The sequence below is a fragment of the Triturus cristatus genome, chromosome 8 (genome assembly GCF_964204655.1).
Source record: "Triturus cristatus chromosome 8, aTriCri1.1, whole genome shotgun sequence".
NCBI lineage: Eukaryota > Metazoa > Chordata > Amphibia > Caudata > Salamandridae > Triturus > Triturus cristatus.
The window spans coordinates 454,134,411-454,149,045 of NC_140591.1; the positions used below are offsets into that span (position 1 = coordinate 454,134,411).

A 14,635-nucleotide genomic window follows, 5' to 3' on the forward strand; every position below is an offset into this window, starting at 1 on the left:
GTGGGAAAAGGATCTGCCTCCGGAAGTAGTTCTCCGGAAACATGGGACCGTGGCCAGGGCGTGGTCAGCGGAGCGGAGTTTCCTGTTGGGTACGTAGAAGGAGAGTCGACTGTTGAGATAGGCTGGGCCGGTTTTTTGGAGTGCCTTGTGTGCGTGGATCAGGAGCTTGAAGGACATTCTTTTGTCGAAAAAAACCAACACCAAATGCACCACTTAAATACTATAAATTGAATCTTATAACACTTCTTGAGTAGTCTGTGTCTTTTACAAAAACTCCAATTTTATTTTGCAACAATTTATACATTTAAAAGGTCAAAGTTTTCACAGAACAGCCGGAACAGCCGACGCGTTTCGTCCATCAAAGGACTTCTTCAGGGCAAGATAAATGAATCAGGGTGACGAGAAAGATATATCGATCTTAGGTTCTTGATAAAATGTTTGAAACCCTGGTACCGATATTCCCGGTAGTGGGTTGTAGCGCAATCAATTTTATATCCGAAATATCAGAAAACACTGTGTTTATTCCAGACAGTCTATGGAAAGGCACATTTCAGGTAAGGTCCAGTAAATGATGGTCGATCAAGTTCAAGTGATAATCGATCAATTTAGGCTAATGTCGTCAACGCAAGATACCAGATTCCGTATCTTCAGGAGGCGGGTCCAGCATCCACCCAACCAGTCAAGTGGCCGTCTTCTTTTGTCGACGGGGAGCCAGTGCAGGTTCTTCAGGTGGGGGGTGATGTGGTCGCGGCGTGGGACGTCAAGGATCAGGCATGAAGAGATGTTCTGGATTCTCTGTAGTCTGTTGATGAGCTTGGACGAGGCTCCGGTGTAGAGGGCGTTTCCGTAGTCGAGTCTGCTGCTGACAAGGGCCTGGGTGTCTGTTTTCCTCGTGCTTGTCGGGATCCATCTGTAGATCTTGTGGAGCATGCGGAGGGTGTTGAAACAGGTGGAGGAGACTGCGTTGACTTGTTTGGTCATGGAGAGTTTCGAGTCGAGGATGACTCCCAGGTTGCGTGCGTGGCCGGTGGGGGCCAGGGGGGACCCCAGTGACGTGGGCCACCAAGAGTCGTCCCATGCGGAGGGGTTGGACCCGAGGATGAGGATTTCCGTCTTGTCTGTGTTCAGTTTGAGGCGGCTGTCCTCCATCCAGTCTGCGACGGCCTTCATTCCCTGGTGGAGGTTGCATTTGGCGGTGAGGGGGTCCTTGGTGAGGGAGAGGATCAGCTGAGTGTCGTCGGCATAGGAGATTATGTTGAGGTCGTGCTGTCGGGTGATGCGTGCTAGTGGTGCCATGTAGACGTTGAACAGAGTCGGGCTGAGGGAAGATCCTTGAGGGACGCCGCAGATGATCTCGGAGGCATCGGATGGGAACCTGGGGAAGTGGACTCCGAGTTCTGCCGGAGAGGAAGGAGGTGGTCCAGTCCAGGGCCTTGTTCGGATCCCTGCGTCGTGGAGGCGCGTGCGTAGTGTGCGGTGGCAGACTGTGTCGAAGGCGGAGGAGAGGTCCAGGAGGATGAGGGCCGTCGTCTCGCCGTTGTCTAGCAGGATCCTGATGTCGTCTGTGGCGGCGGTGAGGGCGGTCTCGGTGCTGTGGTTGCTGCGGAATCCCGACTTGGACGGGTCCAGGATGTTGTTGTCTTAGAGGTGACGGGTGAGCTGGGTGATAACTATCTTCTCGATGACCTTTGCTGGGAACGGAAGCAGGGAGATGGGTCGGAAGTTCTTGAGGTCGCTCAGATCCGCCTTGGGTTTCTTCAGTAGGGCGTTGATCTCTGCGTGCTTCCAGTTCTCAGGGAAGGTGGCGGTCTCGAAGGAGAGGTTGTTGATTTTGTATAGGTGGGGTGCGATGGAATTGCTGGCTTTGTTGAAGATGTGGTGCGGGAGAGGGTCAGACGGGGATCCGGAGTGGATTGTTCCTATGGTCTTGATTGTGTCCTTGATGCTCACGTTGGCCCAGGTTGTCAGGGTGTCGTGGGCGGTGGGGTGTGGTGAGTTCGGTACGGCGCGGTCGGCATGGGTCATCCGGGGTCTGAAGCTGTTATGGATGTCAGTGATTTTCCGGTGAAAGAAGGTGGCTAGGGAGTTGCACAGGGCTTGCGATGGTGGGATGTCGTTGGAATTGGAGCTGGGGTTGGAGAGTTCCTTTACGATGGTGAAGAGCTCCTTGCTGTTGTGTGCATTGTCGTCCAGACGGTCTGTGAAGGAGGTTCTTTTGGCGGTCCTGATGAGGTGGTGGTGGTTGCGGATGGCGTCTTTGTGGGCAGTGCGGCTGTCTGGCGTATTGTTGCTGTGCCATATGTTTTCCAGTTTCTGGCAGGTGCGTTTTGAGTCGAGGAGTTACGGGGTGAACCAGCTGACTCTTCTGCTGGTATCTCTGCTGGTGGGAATTTTCAGCGGGGCGACGGTGTTGGCGCAAGTCGTTCGAGGGTGAGTGCACCCTCATTGGGGTTGGTGGGGTTGTTCGGAGGGTTGAGTGCGAGGCTTGTCTGTAGTTGTTCTTGGGTGAATTTGCCCCAGCAGCGGCGGGGGGTCTGTAGTGTGCGGTAGTGTGTGAGAGGTTTTTGGAAGGAGAAGTGGATGCAGTGGTGGTCTGTCCAGGTGAGTTCGGAGGCGTGGCTGAAGGTGACGTGGGGGCTTGAGGAGAAGATAGCATATAGCGTGTGGCCGGCGATGTGGGTCGGCGTAGTGACGAGCTGTTTCAGTCCGAGGTTGGCGAGGTTGTCGATCAGGGTGGAGGATTTGCGGTCGTTGTTGTTCTCCAGGTGATAGTTCAGGTCTCCGAGGAGGATGTAGTCGGTGGAGGTCAGCGCGTGCGTGCTGATGAGGTCGGCGATGGAGTCACAGAATTGTGGCCGGGGTCCCGGCGGTCTGTAGACGAGCGTGCCTCTTAGGGTGATCTCGGGGTCGGTGTGGATCTGGAAGTGCATATGTTCGGCGGTGCTGAGGGTGTCGTTGGTGTTTGTTGAGACCCTGATGGTGTTTTTGTGGACGATGGCGATTCCTCCTCCTGCCCTGTTGGTGCGGTCTCTGCGGGTGCCCGTCTGGGATGGCTATGGCGATGTCTGGCGAGGAGGTTTCGTTCATCCAGGTCTCGGTCAGGAAGACGACATCCAGTGATGTGGTGTCGAGTAGGTTCCAGAGTTCGACGGCGCGTTTGTGTGCAGAGCGGGTGTTGATCAGGATGCATCTAAGCTGGTTGGGTTCCGTCGTGGCAGGCGTCTTGGCGAATTCACGGCAAGAGAAGCTGCAGTTCCGGCAGGTGAAGGGGCCGTGGGTGCGCCTCGGGCGGCCTTGCAGCAGGTGTGGATCCTTCCTTGGTTGAGAGTGACGAGGGTGTTGGCGTCGTAGTAGAGGCAGCGGTCCTCGTGGCTGCTGCGGGGGCCAGGGGTTCTGGCGCTGGGTGCGGTCCAGGCGCGGAGGGGCACAGACGGGCTTGCCTTAGGCGTGCCTTCAGCGCACCAGCGGCACGGCCGCGCACCATCCGCCATATATGTGGAGGTGGGGAGGGAGGAGCAGCTGGGAGGCGGGAGGCGAGGGACGGGTGGAGCGGGACACGGACAGGAAAGAGCACAAGGGGTACAAAATCAAAGGGGCACAGAAGGCAGCACAGGGGTACAATATGAACGGAGGCACAGAAGTTGGCGGGGGTACAGAATAAAAGGGGGCACAGAAGCAAAGAGGTGAGTGGGGGGCAAGGGGCACAGACAGTTACAGGCACAAAGCGGGAACAAACCTAAGGCCACCACTGGCCACCAGGCATGAGGCGCAGGTGGAAGCCTGCGGGTGGTGGAGGGCCTCGATATCACCGGCGGCAGCAGGGACAGCAGGGGTGCAGGTGGAGCTGCAGCGGGGGGGAGCGACCTACCAGGAAGGTCAAGGGTTGCTCTCCTCACCATGCAGCAGCCACCATATATGGGGAGGTGGGGAGGGAGGAGCAGCTGGGAGGCGGGAGGCGAGGGACGGGTGGAGCGAATGGGCGTGGAGGGGGTGGGGCCGCAGGGGAGGCAGCGGCGGGGACGGGGGAAAGGAGACCGGCACGGGGGCACGGACAGAAAAGAGCACAAGGGGTACAAAATCAAAGGGGCACAGAAGGCACAAATGTCAGCACAGGGGTACAATATGTACGGAGGCACAGAAGTCGTCGGGGGTACAGAATAAAAGGGGGCACAGAAGCAAAGCGGCGGGCAGGGGGCACAGACAGTTACAGGCACAAAGCAGGTACAAACCTAAGGCCACACCTGTCCACCAGGGATGAGGCACAGGTGGAAGCCTGCGGGTGGTGGAGGGCCTCGAAATCACCGGTGGCAGCAGGGACAGCGGGGGTGCAGGCGGAGCTGCAGCAGGGGGGGAGCGACCTACCAGGAAGGTAGGAATGCACACGAGTCTTCAAGACTCCATTTTAGTGACTTCTGCTTCTGCGCAAGAATTTCCCTCCAAGCATTAGCTAGTCATACAGCGCAGATGCAGTTGACGCATGTGCATTAAAGATTCCCCATTTAAAGCAGGTTTAGTCCTTTGTTTGTGTTGTTAACGTTAGTAAACATATAAGCAAGCTTCACTAACCAGCGTATTTTTGTGGAGCGCATTCGTTTTTTTGTATACGAAAAGACTTTTAGTAACTTGTTAAAAAGTTTAAGAAGCGGATCGCTTCTGAGCAAGTCTCTTTTCTACGAGTCCTTGCTCCATCAGGGGCAGCTCTTGCGGAGAAGTATACCCGTCCTGCGGGAGCTAGTTGTAAATTCTGCATGCGCTACAAGGTGGTAGCTCCATCTGTTTAATGCCTTGCAAGTATTACCTACCAGGTGCGTTTCTTGTATGAGGGCAATCTCAGGTGCTTGTCGTTTTAGGTATTGGAGCACCACTACTCTTTTAAGTTTGTCCCCCATACCGTTCACATTCCACGTGAGAAACTTCAAATCCCTGCCTGTCTTATTCGTCACGGTCGTGTGAGTGGAACATGTTATAACATACTGTGGTGTATCCATCATTGTTGTCGCCCCAAGTTTGTTGTGGTTGCGATTTTCCTCATCATTCCGGACGGGGACATCACAGCCTACCCTCCTTTCCGCTGATCCCCTTGCCTCTGGGTTATGTATGCAGTCATCTTTCACTAGACGCTGACTCACTGCAAATGTGCCGCTATAGGTTTGGTTCCACTTATGCAGTGGGTAACTACATGTTTCCTGTGCGCTCCTAAAACTATGAACAAAACTTATAACACCCCTTCCCCACCCATCTCCCCCCCACCCTGCCTCCCTGCTTAACAGAATGTGTTTACCCGCTTCCCCAACTTTGCAGAGTGCCAGTCGCCCTCCCATCCCTAGTTATGGAGCCGTGTCTCAACTTTCCCCCCACCTCCCCATGAACGATTCGACTTTATGTACAGAAATCATCACACATCTTAGTACTCTACTCATCTACAGTTGCGGCACAGGGAGTCCCACTCAATTCTTACTGTAGTGTCTCTCCGTCAATTCGTACAGGGCTCAGCACAGGTGCCAAAGTCAGCACCCTGAGTTCTCTTATGGCTCTTTCATCCCCCTGTTCTTGATGAGTGTGTCACAGTTTAACTTTGAGGAACCAATTCTCTGACCTGTTTGTCTTTTGGTGATTCCATCTATAATTTCGTTACTGGTTTTGGGGACGATCAGGACCCTTCCGCCGCGTTATGTGCTCCATTGGCCTGTTGTGGATCTTGTCGCTGTCGCTGTTGCTGCTTGGTCTCTCGTCGGTCTATAGTTCCTTTAGGGCTGACTCGTCACCATCCTTCCAACCAGTCTCTGGCCTCTTCCGGCTCCACAAAGAACCAGCTTTCCCCTCTGCTTCCACGTGCAATTTTGCCGGAAACAGCATAGCATATTTAATCCCTTGTGTTCTGAGCGCTTTTTTTACCTCTAGAAAGGAGCGTCTCTGCTTCTGTACTTTAGCAGTAAAATCCAGGGAAAAGGGATAGATCGCTGTTTTCGTATTTGAGCGGTGGTGCACTTTGAGCGGTCTGAAGGATAACACCCTTGCAAGAATTGGACCTGGTGGCGCCCCTGTTAGGTTGTAGGTGGTGCAGTACTAGCTCTTCGATGAATAGATCTGTTGATGGACCTTCCTCCCGTTCCAGTACACCTAAAATACGAATATTGTTTTGTCTTGAGCCTCCCTCATAATCGTCGAGTTGCCGTTCGAGTAGTTGGGTATGACTGTGCAGTTCAGGCCCTTAATACAGTCTTCAACTTCCAGCACTCTAGCATCCATTTTTCTGAGATCTGCTCTTAGCTGGGAGATATCAGTACCGACTGAGTCTATATGTTCTTCTAAGGAAGTGCGGACTCCGTTTATCGCAGTCATAATATACTGTAGTGTAGGGGAGTCTTGCTCCCTAGAGCCCACTCTGTTGTCCTGTTCAAGACTTGCGCTGACTGAATCTCCTTCATTCGACTTGTGGCAAGTGTATTTGTCTATTTTTGGTTGCTGTGAGCCACGGCCCCATTTAGTCGTCGCCATTTTGAGGTATAGCCCCCGACTTGGTGTATAAGGTACTCACCGCCGCCTACCGTGAGCTAAGTCACGTGGCCTGACAGTTTTCCCTCCCGTACCAAAAGCCGGTGAGGCATTCTCCAATCACTGTTTAGGACCGAGTTATCTCACCGTTAAAGAGTTTGGTATCATTGTGCTATTTGTCTTTCCTTTGGTTCCCTTACCGTCACAGAGCAGTAAGTTTGCAAGCTGTGGCGTAAGCTTAATGACCCAGATGCGGGACACTCTTCCACACTGGAGGTACCTGTGTGGCGCACTGTATTCCTGACTTTCACGCCATGTCCTGTATGTATAGGTTGGGTGCAATTGGCAGGACAGTGACCGCGACGCAGTCCGACCCAGCCCCCATCGTTAGCAGCGCGGTGCCTGGCTTGTACTGTCCGCAATATTCTATGAGGTCTCGCCTCACACTGGGTCGTCAATATTTTCACTGGCACCTTCAATACTGCAGGTGCAGTGATCGTAGCACTCCGCTCCCTCAATCCCGGCTGCTCAACGTCCCAGCTGCTGCTTTAACTTCTAGGGTCAACTCTCTATACTCCGTGACACTTGAATGTTGCCAATGATTCGTCAGCACCAGATGCACTCCCCAGTTTGTTTTTGCGTCCCACGCAGGTGAATCTGTTAAGTGTCTCAGTGACTGATGCACCATGGCTGTCCCCCCTCGTATCCTGTGAGGACCGTTAGAGCGTCGCCATTAAGGATTAGTAGTGCGTCACCAACAGCGGTCCTTGTTCATTCTCACGCTGGTGCCCAACTCTGCCCTTACTGTTGCCTCAACGAAGCGTCCCAGCAGGGAGTCATCCATGCCTGCACTTATCTCAGCGGGGTCTCCGTCCATCAATGCTCACGGAGCGCAGGACTTCCGGGCTCGCCGTCTTCGCTAGTCCGTTCTCAAGCTCTTGGAGGCGGAGCAACCAGGGTACTTGAGGCCGCTGCAGTGCGGGCCGCCTGAGCCGTGCACTTTTCTGGTCTTGATTGCCTGCCCCAGATTATTCCGAGACTTCGCAGCCTGCTTGCCCGGTACCACTCACCTTCTCACATCAGGGGGAGAGATCCTGTGTCAGATCAGTGTCAGGATAGTTAGTGGGCTAGGTCGGTCGAAGTCGGAGCCGCTCTAGTGTGCGGCCATTTCTCCTGGCAGTTGGCCACGCCCCCTCCTCAATTCTATTCTTGAGCCTTAAGGTATTGTGATCTAGTTTTCAGAGTATAATTGTGCTATGGTCTTTAAGGAAAAAGCCAGGGACGCTCATTTTCTGCACTTTACTCCATAACATATCACAATATACATTATCATAAGTGCAGGCAAAACCCAGACACAACCCTACTTGCTCCAGTGGCAGCAAATTAATATCTTCTACCAAGATTTCTAATTGAGGTAATATATAGTTGCCCAGATTTTTCCTGCAGCTTCCACTACAGCAATGGGAAGATATGTAAAGTGTGTTAAACTGGTCTCCCTTTTTAGACAGTTGCACAATATGGCTCATATTCTAGATGTCAGAAATGTAATCCTTCACACTGCAATAATTAAACAAGCCATAAAAAACAGACACCCAGAGAATAACATTTGCCTTATAACCTGGTACTGCCACCCTGTTAAGGCAACTATCTGGGCAACCGTAATCAGCTCAACAGTATAGGCTAAAGTTCCACAAGAGTTTGCCATTTTTAGGTTTTGCCTGCACAGAGCTTGCGCTGCGCTTGTGAAATCTTCAGTATTTAATCTACCTTAAAAGGTGGCTCTTATCAGTCACCGTAGCTGAATTACTGTGTCCATCCAGTGTTGTGTGGAACTTCTTTTTTGATTACTTTCCCTATCTGCACGCATTGAAGCAACTGTGCTACATTCCTAATCTTTTCATCATGACGCCACCGAGGAATATTCGTTTGATCTCACTCTACATTTTATGTGGGCTTAAGGTCTTGAACTCTATTCTATGACTTTGTTTTGGGCAGTTATATTAGTGTGCATGTCCCATATTGGAAGAACTGTACAACACTGCCATCTACTGATTATTTTTTAATTGAATATAAAAGTTGCTCTTGCATACAATACACTTTATCTTCAGGGTCTGTGTTGCTCTGGTACTGAACCAGTACCAGTAGTCAACTCTGATATCAAGTCAGATATCTTTGTTTTTAGGTTTCGCTGGCACAAACCGCTTATTAGTCACATAGGCGAAACCTAATACATTTGACACTGCTTGTTTTACTTCTGATTTGTTTCACTCACCTGTGAAATACTATTCTGTTTACCATGTAAAAAATAAAAAGGGGTACACCAGACTTTCATCATTTGGGACATGTTTCTTGATCACTTCCTTTTTAGTTGCAGCAACATTAGATGAAAAGACCACAAGGCTTTTCATGATTTGACTGTTGAATTGAGAACCACCTTCTAACCTCAAGTTTCTGTCGAACCTTTTGAATTAACATTTTGAAAGCTGTGGCCTGCACCTATTTTTCAACTCTTTGAACCTACATTACTCCTGGTAGGCAACATTTTCTGCTTCAATAGACAGTTAACACCTCCCCTACTAGGTTTAAATACCAGTGTAAATCAAATTGCCTCATGTACGCTTAATCTCCCACCACAGTGAAAGGCTAATGCGTTGTACCAAGAAACCACTCCAATATTACTGCAACTTTATTTAATTGAAGTATGGTTGTTTGCAGGAATTTATGATAGGACTCAAAGGTACCTTCACAATTAACTTGCTGTAGTCACTACGGTGGCTAGTTACAAACTTCACAGATTAAACCTAAAACACATCAAATATGAAATAAACACATAATCTGTTTTATTCAATCTTCACTATAAACAGGAGTGAGCCAAACTACCAATTTTCTTCAGGGTGTCCTTCACACATGGCAAAAAAAAACTTTAGGTCTTTGTAAAAAGATCCCTCACCCACCAACCTATTTGGTGACATGCTTCATCATTGGGGACCCACCTGAGACACCTCGCTCATCACAGGTGTACTTCAACGCCTGATTACAGCAGAGCTGGGGGGTTTTCAGAGTGGTTCTTTTTGTCAAAAAGATGAGGAGGTGAATTCAAATTGCCTTCTGGGTTACCAACCAGAGGTGATGTATTATTTAATGATGGTACCCTTAGACAAGTTTAAAAACAGTGGTTGATGTCTGGTGAGGAGTTAATGACCTCTGCTCTCCTTTAGAACGCTCTAAGGGTACCATTATTAAATAATGCACAACTTCTGGTTGGTGACCCAGAAGACCATTTTAATTCACCCCCACGTCTTCTTTAACAAAAAGAAACGCTCCGAATAAAACTGCTCCACTGTAATTAGGCATTAAAGCACACCTGTGATTTGCTACATGTTTCGGGTAAGACCCCAATGATGAAGCATGCCACCAACTAAGAGGGTGGGTAAGGGTTCTTTTTAAAAAAACCTAAAGGCATTTTTTTCACTCTGTGTTAGGGACACCCTGTAGGAATATGCAGCTTTGCTCGCTCCACTTTTTTTAATGGATATTGCGATGGGAAGCTGAGCAAGCCTTCTCTCTTTTCACTCTCCCCTTTGTTATTCTATTTCATCCTAAAACAACTGTTCATCAAAGCCAGAATCATTTCTAGGGCATAAACAAGCAAAACTGCCTCCGCGTTTATCACCTTCTATTAAAATTCAGTTTTTTTTCAGTGTCAAAATCAGTAAACCCACTACACACTTGTAGATTATAAGAAACTCAAAACTTGAAACAGATCCACAAATGATGCATGCAACTGCATTTCGGGTACAACCCAGAAGAGTCGCATTTGGCGATTTGAGTAAAAATCCTTGCATAACATTGGATAAATGGCTATTGCTGGTGGGATATGAAAATTTCAGTCCAAAACCTCTAACCTAGATTTGTCTTTATCAGATTGATATTTTTTTTTGGGGGGGGGGGGTGATTGAAAATGTACTAGTAATAAATGTGGGTTATATATGTGCAACTATTTAATGCCAGACAAATTTTATCGGAATTTGAGAATGGCAATCCCTAATTTAGGAAGCCTATTAATAAATGCAGTAGCTGGATTAGAAACACTAGTTAATTCAGAGGATCATTCAGATTTAATCTGGGGAAAAATTAAGTCTCCTGTAGAGAAAATATTGCAAATTTGTTAAATAGTTTGGAATTTGCACTGTCCAAAAAATGCTCAATCATTAGGTGCTTCAAACAGATGAGGTTTCAGTAGAATTGCAAACTTTGAGATCCAGGACCAGTTCCCTACCAATTGAATATTCTGGCGTCGCTCCCATTTTGCATATCTACAATTTGAGTTTCCCCATAATTTCTTACAATGCGTGTGGAGGCGTCCCCTGTACTTTTTCAGAAAGGAACAAATAAGACACAGGGTGAGTTGGGTCCCTGAAAACATTTGGAATTTGCAGTCAATTTCCATTTTCAGAGTTGTTTGTAATAATATGACTCCGGATGAGAAGGTCAGTTTCTTTAATACTAGACCAAATGGGAAGATTTATATGGGCCCTTGAAATATCAAATTAAATTTGCTATTATTCGTTCTAGGATAGTGTACTGATTTCAAGTTCATTGATAAATAGTATACAATACATTCAGTACAGTCTCCCTGATAATCCGTAGGTGTAAGCTCCGTTGAGGGGCAGGGAGGAGGCTAACAAATGGCAACATTTGACAATTTTCTCATTTGGCCTCAAGAACATTCCCTCCAGTCTGAACTGTTGTTTTGTTTTTAATTCCTGTTACATTATTATTGCCTTCACTTAAAATATCCAAATCAACTGTGTTTTTACTATAGGATTGTTGAAAAAATAAATGGCCTTTGGGTCAATCTGCTGGCTGGTTCCAAAATGACCTCAACCACCATTACTAAGGGTGGGAGATCTTCAATCTGTGAGGGAAAGCAGTTTCCTTATTTTTTTGGGCAAAATCTTATTCTTTTTACCCCTCGGGGCTGAAACTTTTGTTTGCTCTTCCATGTTTTAGATGGGTATTATTTCAAGTCACACCAATAAGGTTTTCCTTTTCTGGCTTTTTAGCAGTCTTAGTCAAGTTCTCCCTTTTTTTTAAATAATTTTATATTATATGTACACTAATTCCATTTGAGGAGATAGTCTTCTCCTCACTTGGAATTGCCATGTTTTACCTTCATTTAAGGATGCCACTATTAAAATAATTAATAGAATCTTGCTCACATGAGGAAATATCAATAGCAACATCTCCAGCTGTCTTAGCGTTGGCGTTAATGAACTTTAAGAAGACCCCTTCAAACCTATCTAGGTGACAATACTTTCAGGAGATTCATGGTCAGAGTTTTTTGTTTTAGTTCACTAGCAACTGCATAATCAATGTAAGACTGTTCAAAAATGATCTTGAAGTGCCAATTGCTTAGTAAAGATCCACCTTGGATCTACAGGTCATCTGAATAGAAAGCAGCATAGAAGATCTAGGTGGATCCGCGATTTCTGGTTGCAGAATATACTCTTCTTGGAGTGAGGTAGAGGCAAGGCTTTCTCAGGGTGGGCACGCCTCATCAGTGAAAGTTTGGAGTCAAATGGAGTGAGGTAGATTCAAGGCTTTCTCAGGGTGGGCACGCCTCATCAGTGAAAGTTTGGAGTCAAAGATTGAGACGGAATGTTCTGAGTCTTGGTGGCAGCAGCCCCCTTGGTTTCTGAACTAGTCAGGCCAAGCTAGTTTGACCATGTTTAATACCATGTTGTCTTAAAAAAATGCCCCAAGATGGTGCTTCTGAATCTGGTCTCTTTCATCACTCTCCCTGTTGGTGACTCCTAGTTGTTACCGGGAGCTCCGAGCATGCTTGTAAAGATGGCAATTTGTTATTATAAAGGGCGTAGGGGTCAGGGCAGTTAAAATAAAAAAGATACATAAATGGAGGACCCGACAGGTGCTAAAGTTAGAATTGGAAGTAATATCTCTTGAACTGGCTTTTAGCTTTAGATATTGATAGTACGCCTTTTGCTCAAGGTCCCACACTGCTTCCAATACCTGGAATGTTCTAGAAACATTAAAGCTGATTTTACTGACTCAACGACTATTGAGGTACGTCCATGACAGTCACTTCCATTGTAGTCCTTGCTCTCAATACAGTAACTGTAAAGGAGGGGGTACACCAATTAACTATAGAGGTCCCAGAGCAGACCAGAATTAATGTACCTTGGCATAGCTGTGTGTGACTCAGTAGTGCAATTGCATAGGGTAGTTGGGTGCTGCAGGACTGGATTGAGGTGCATTCAACAATGCTCTGTGTGGCTCCCAGTACTGGAACTAGAGGGTCTGGTGCTATTTTAGACTCTTTCATCCACAAATCAATGTGTGAGCCCCCACTCTACAGTACTGAGGATGACTCTATGCAGTACAGAATTCAGGTGCATGTGTTGAGCTGTGAGAGGCTACCAATGAAGTAAGTGTTCAGCATTCATTGTTCATGTATGGCACCAGCTTATCTGGCTTTGCCCTTCAAAGCACCAGCTTGAAACGTCTATCCCTATCCCACACTTGAGACTTCTGATGATGACCCAAAGTCAATAGTGCTTCAACTACTGAAACCAATGAGATCTGCTACTAGGATCCCCATTTCACGCCCCTTACTTACGGTAGAAGATTTCACTACATCTCAGTGATTTGTGAATCCAAGATTTGCATCCTTTCTCGACATTGACACCAACCTTCTCATGTGCCACCACCACCTACCAAAATGCAAAATATTGATTTGAACCCGTTTCCTCATTTACATTTATTTGGGGCCAGAGTGGAGGGGCCATACTTGGAGTAAATTCCATCTCTTTGTTGCTCCTAAAATTTCACTGTCCATCTGTACCTACAGGTCTCTACTGTGAAGACGAAGCACTTAATACTTGGACCTGAGAACCTTGATGACACCCTGGAGTATGTCTATTGCACTGCTAATAGCATGAGCCCCGTGGATGAGGACGAGGCCTGCGGTGCACTGGCTGAGGACACCCAGGACAGTGATGTTTCCTCAACAGAGATCACCTTCAGTTCTAGAAGCTGAGTTCCCATGCTCATTGAGCTAGCCACTCACTGTGGTGACTCAACAAAAATGTACATAGTAAATAAAGAATTCTTATTTTTGCAATAATTGTTGCTTTAATTTTCATTGATTTTTAATTTCTTTGATTTTAGATTTCAAAGTACATCACATTTTTCATTTCATCTGTCATCAAGCAGTCATCATGTGTGATGGCTTTTGGGAGCCATCTTCGGACAAGCTCTTGGCCAACGTACTTCTTTCTCTTTGTGGCCCGAGTTGCACTCGCTGCTAGCGATTGCAATTATTTAGGACAGAGCAGGGTAGTGCTCGTCTTGGTTTCTAGAAGCGACTGTGGCCCTTAACTTTGGCTAGATATTGTTATGTTTGTATTACATTGCCTTGAACGAAACTCACAAAATATTTTACCAGGTAAATCGCACAATCCCCTGCTCAATCACCCTTCAGGCTTTCTGTCCCATCTGTAGCATCCTCGCCACTCCTCAGGACCTTGTGTGGTTTGTTAAATCTATACAGTGTGGTGGGTGGAATATAAAAAACCTCACAAAGGGAAGAGATAAGGGCAAAATGTTCGAGAAATGCACAGAGAAGGGTGTATAAATTGGCTGTTCCTTTGGAGACAATCTAACTGTATGAAATAGTGGATTCCCCAGATGTACGACGCTGCCACTCATTTCTTTACCAACATGTTGATCGTTGCAGTGCGTTTTATTACAACATAGGTTTTTACAATCCATTATGTGATATTGTTCTATGTATATATTTATTTTTGGGGGATAACCCTCAACACCTTCTTTTTTAACATATATACATTCTCCAAAGCCCATGTCGTTTCCAGAGCAGGACATCATCGGAGCAGAGCTGCACGGCGGAGCTGCACGGTGCATAGAGGACCTGCTCTTGCCTCCCATGAAACCTAAAAACTCTCTACCTCCCCTTTATTTCTACTTTCCCCTAATCTCTAAGAAACCCTTACCTTCTTTTACTCTCACATGGACTCTCTAAATGCTTTACCTTCTTTACCTCTATGGGCCCTTATACTCTAAAAACCATTAAAACTTTTTTACCATTTTTTTCTTCAAT

General features: G+C 47.3%; 1 protein-coding gene across 1 annotated transcript in view; it reads left to right on the forward strand.

The window, feature by feature from the left end:
* The window catches only part of LOC146802312 (uncharacterized), a 53,733-nt gene extending 40,131 nt beyond the window's left edge, over positions 1-13,602 (forward strand). The window contains exon 4 of the mRNA XM_085623744.1: positions 13,367-13,602. Coding sequence (XP_085479870.1) covers positions 13,367-13,555 — 189 coding nt within the window. The 3' untranslated portion in view covers positions 13,556-13,602. The remainder of the gene's footprint in view (positions 1-13,366) is intronic.
* Positions 13,603-14,635: the final 1,033 nt, after the last annotated feature.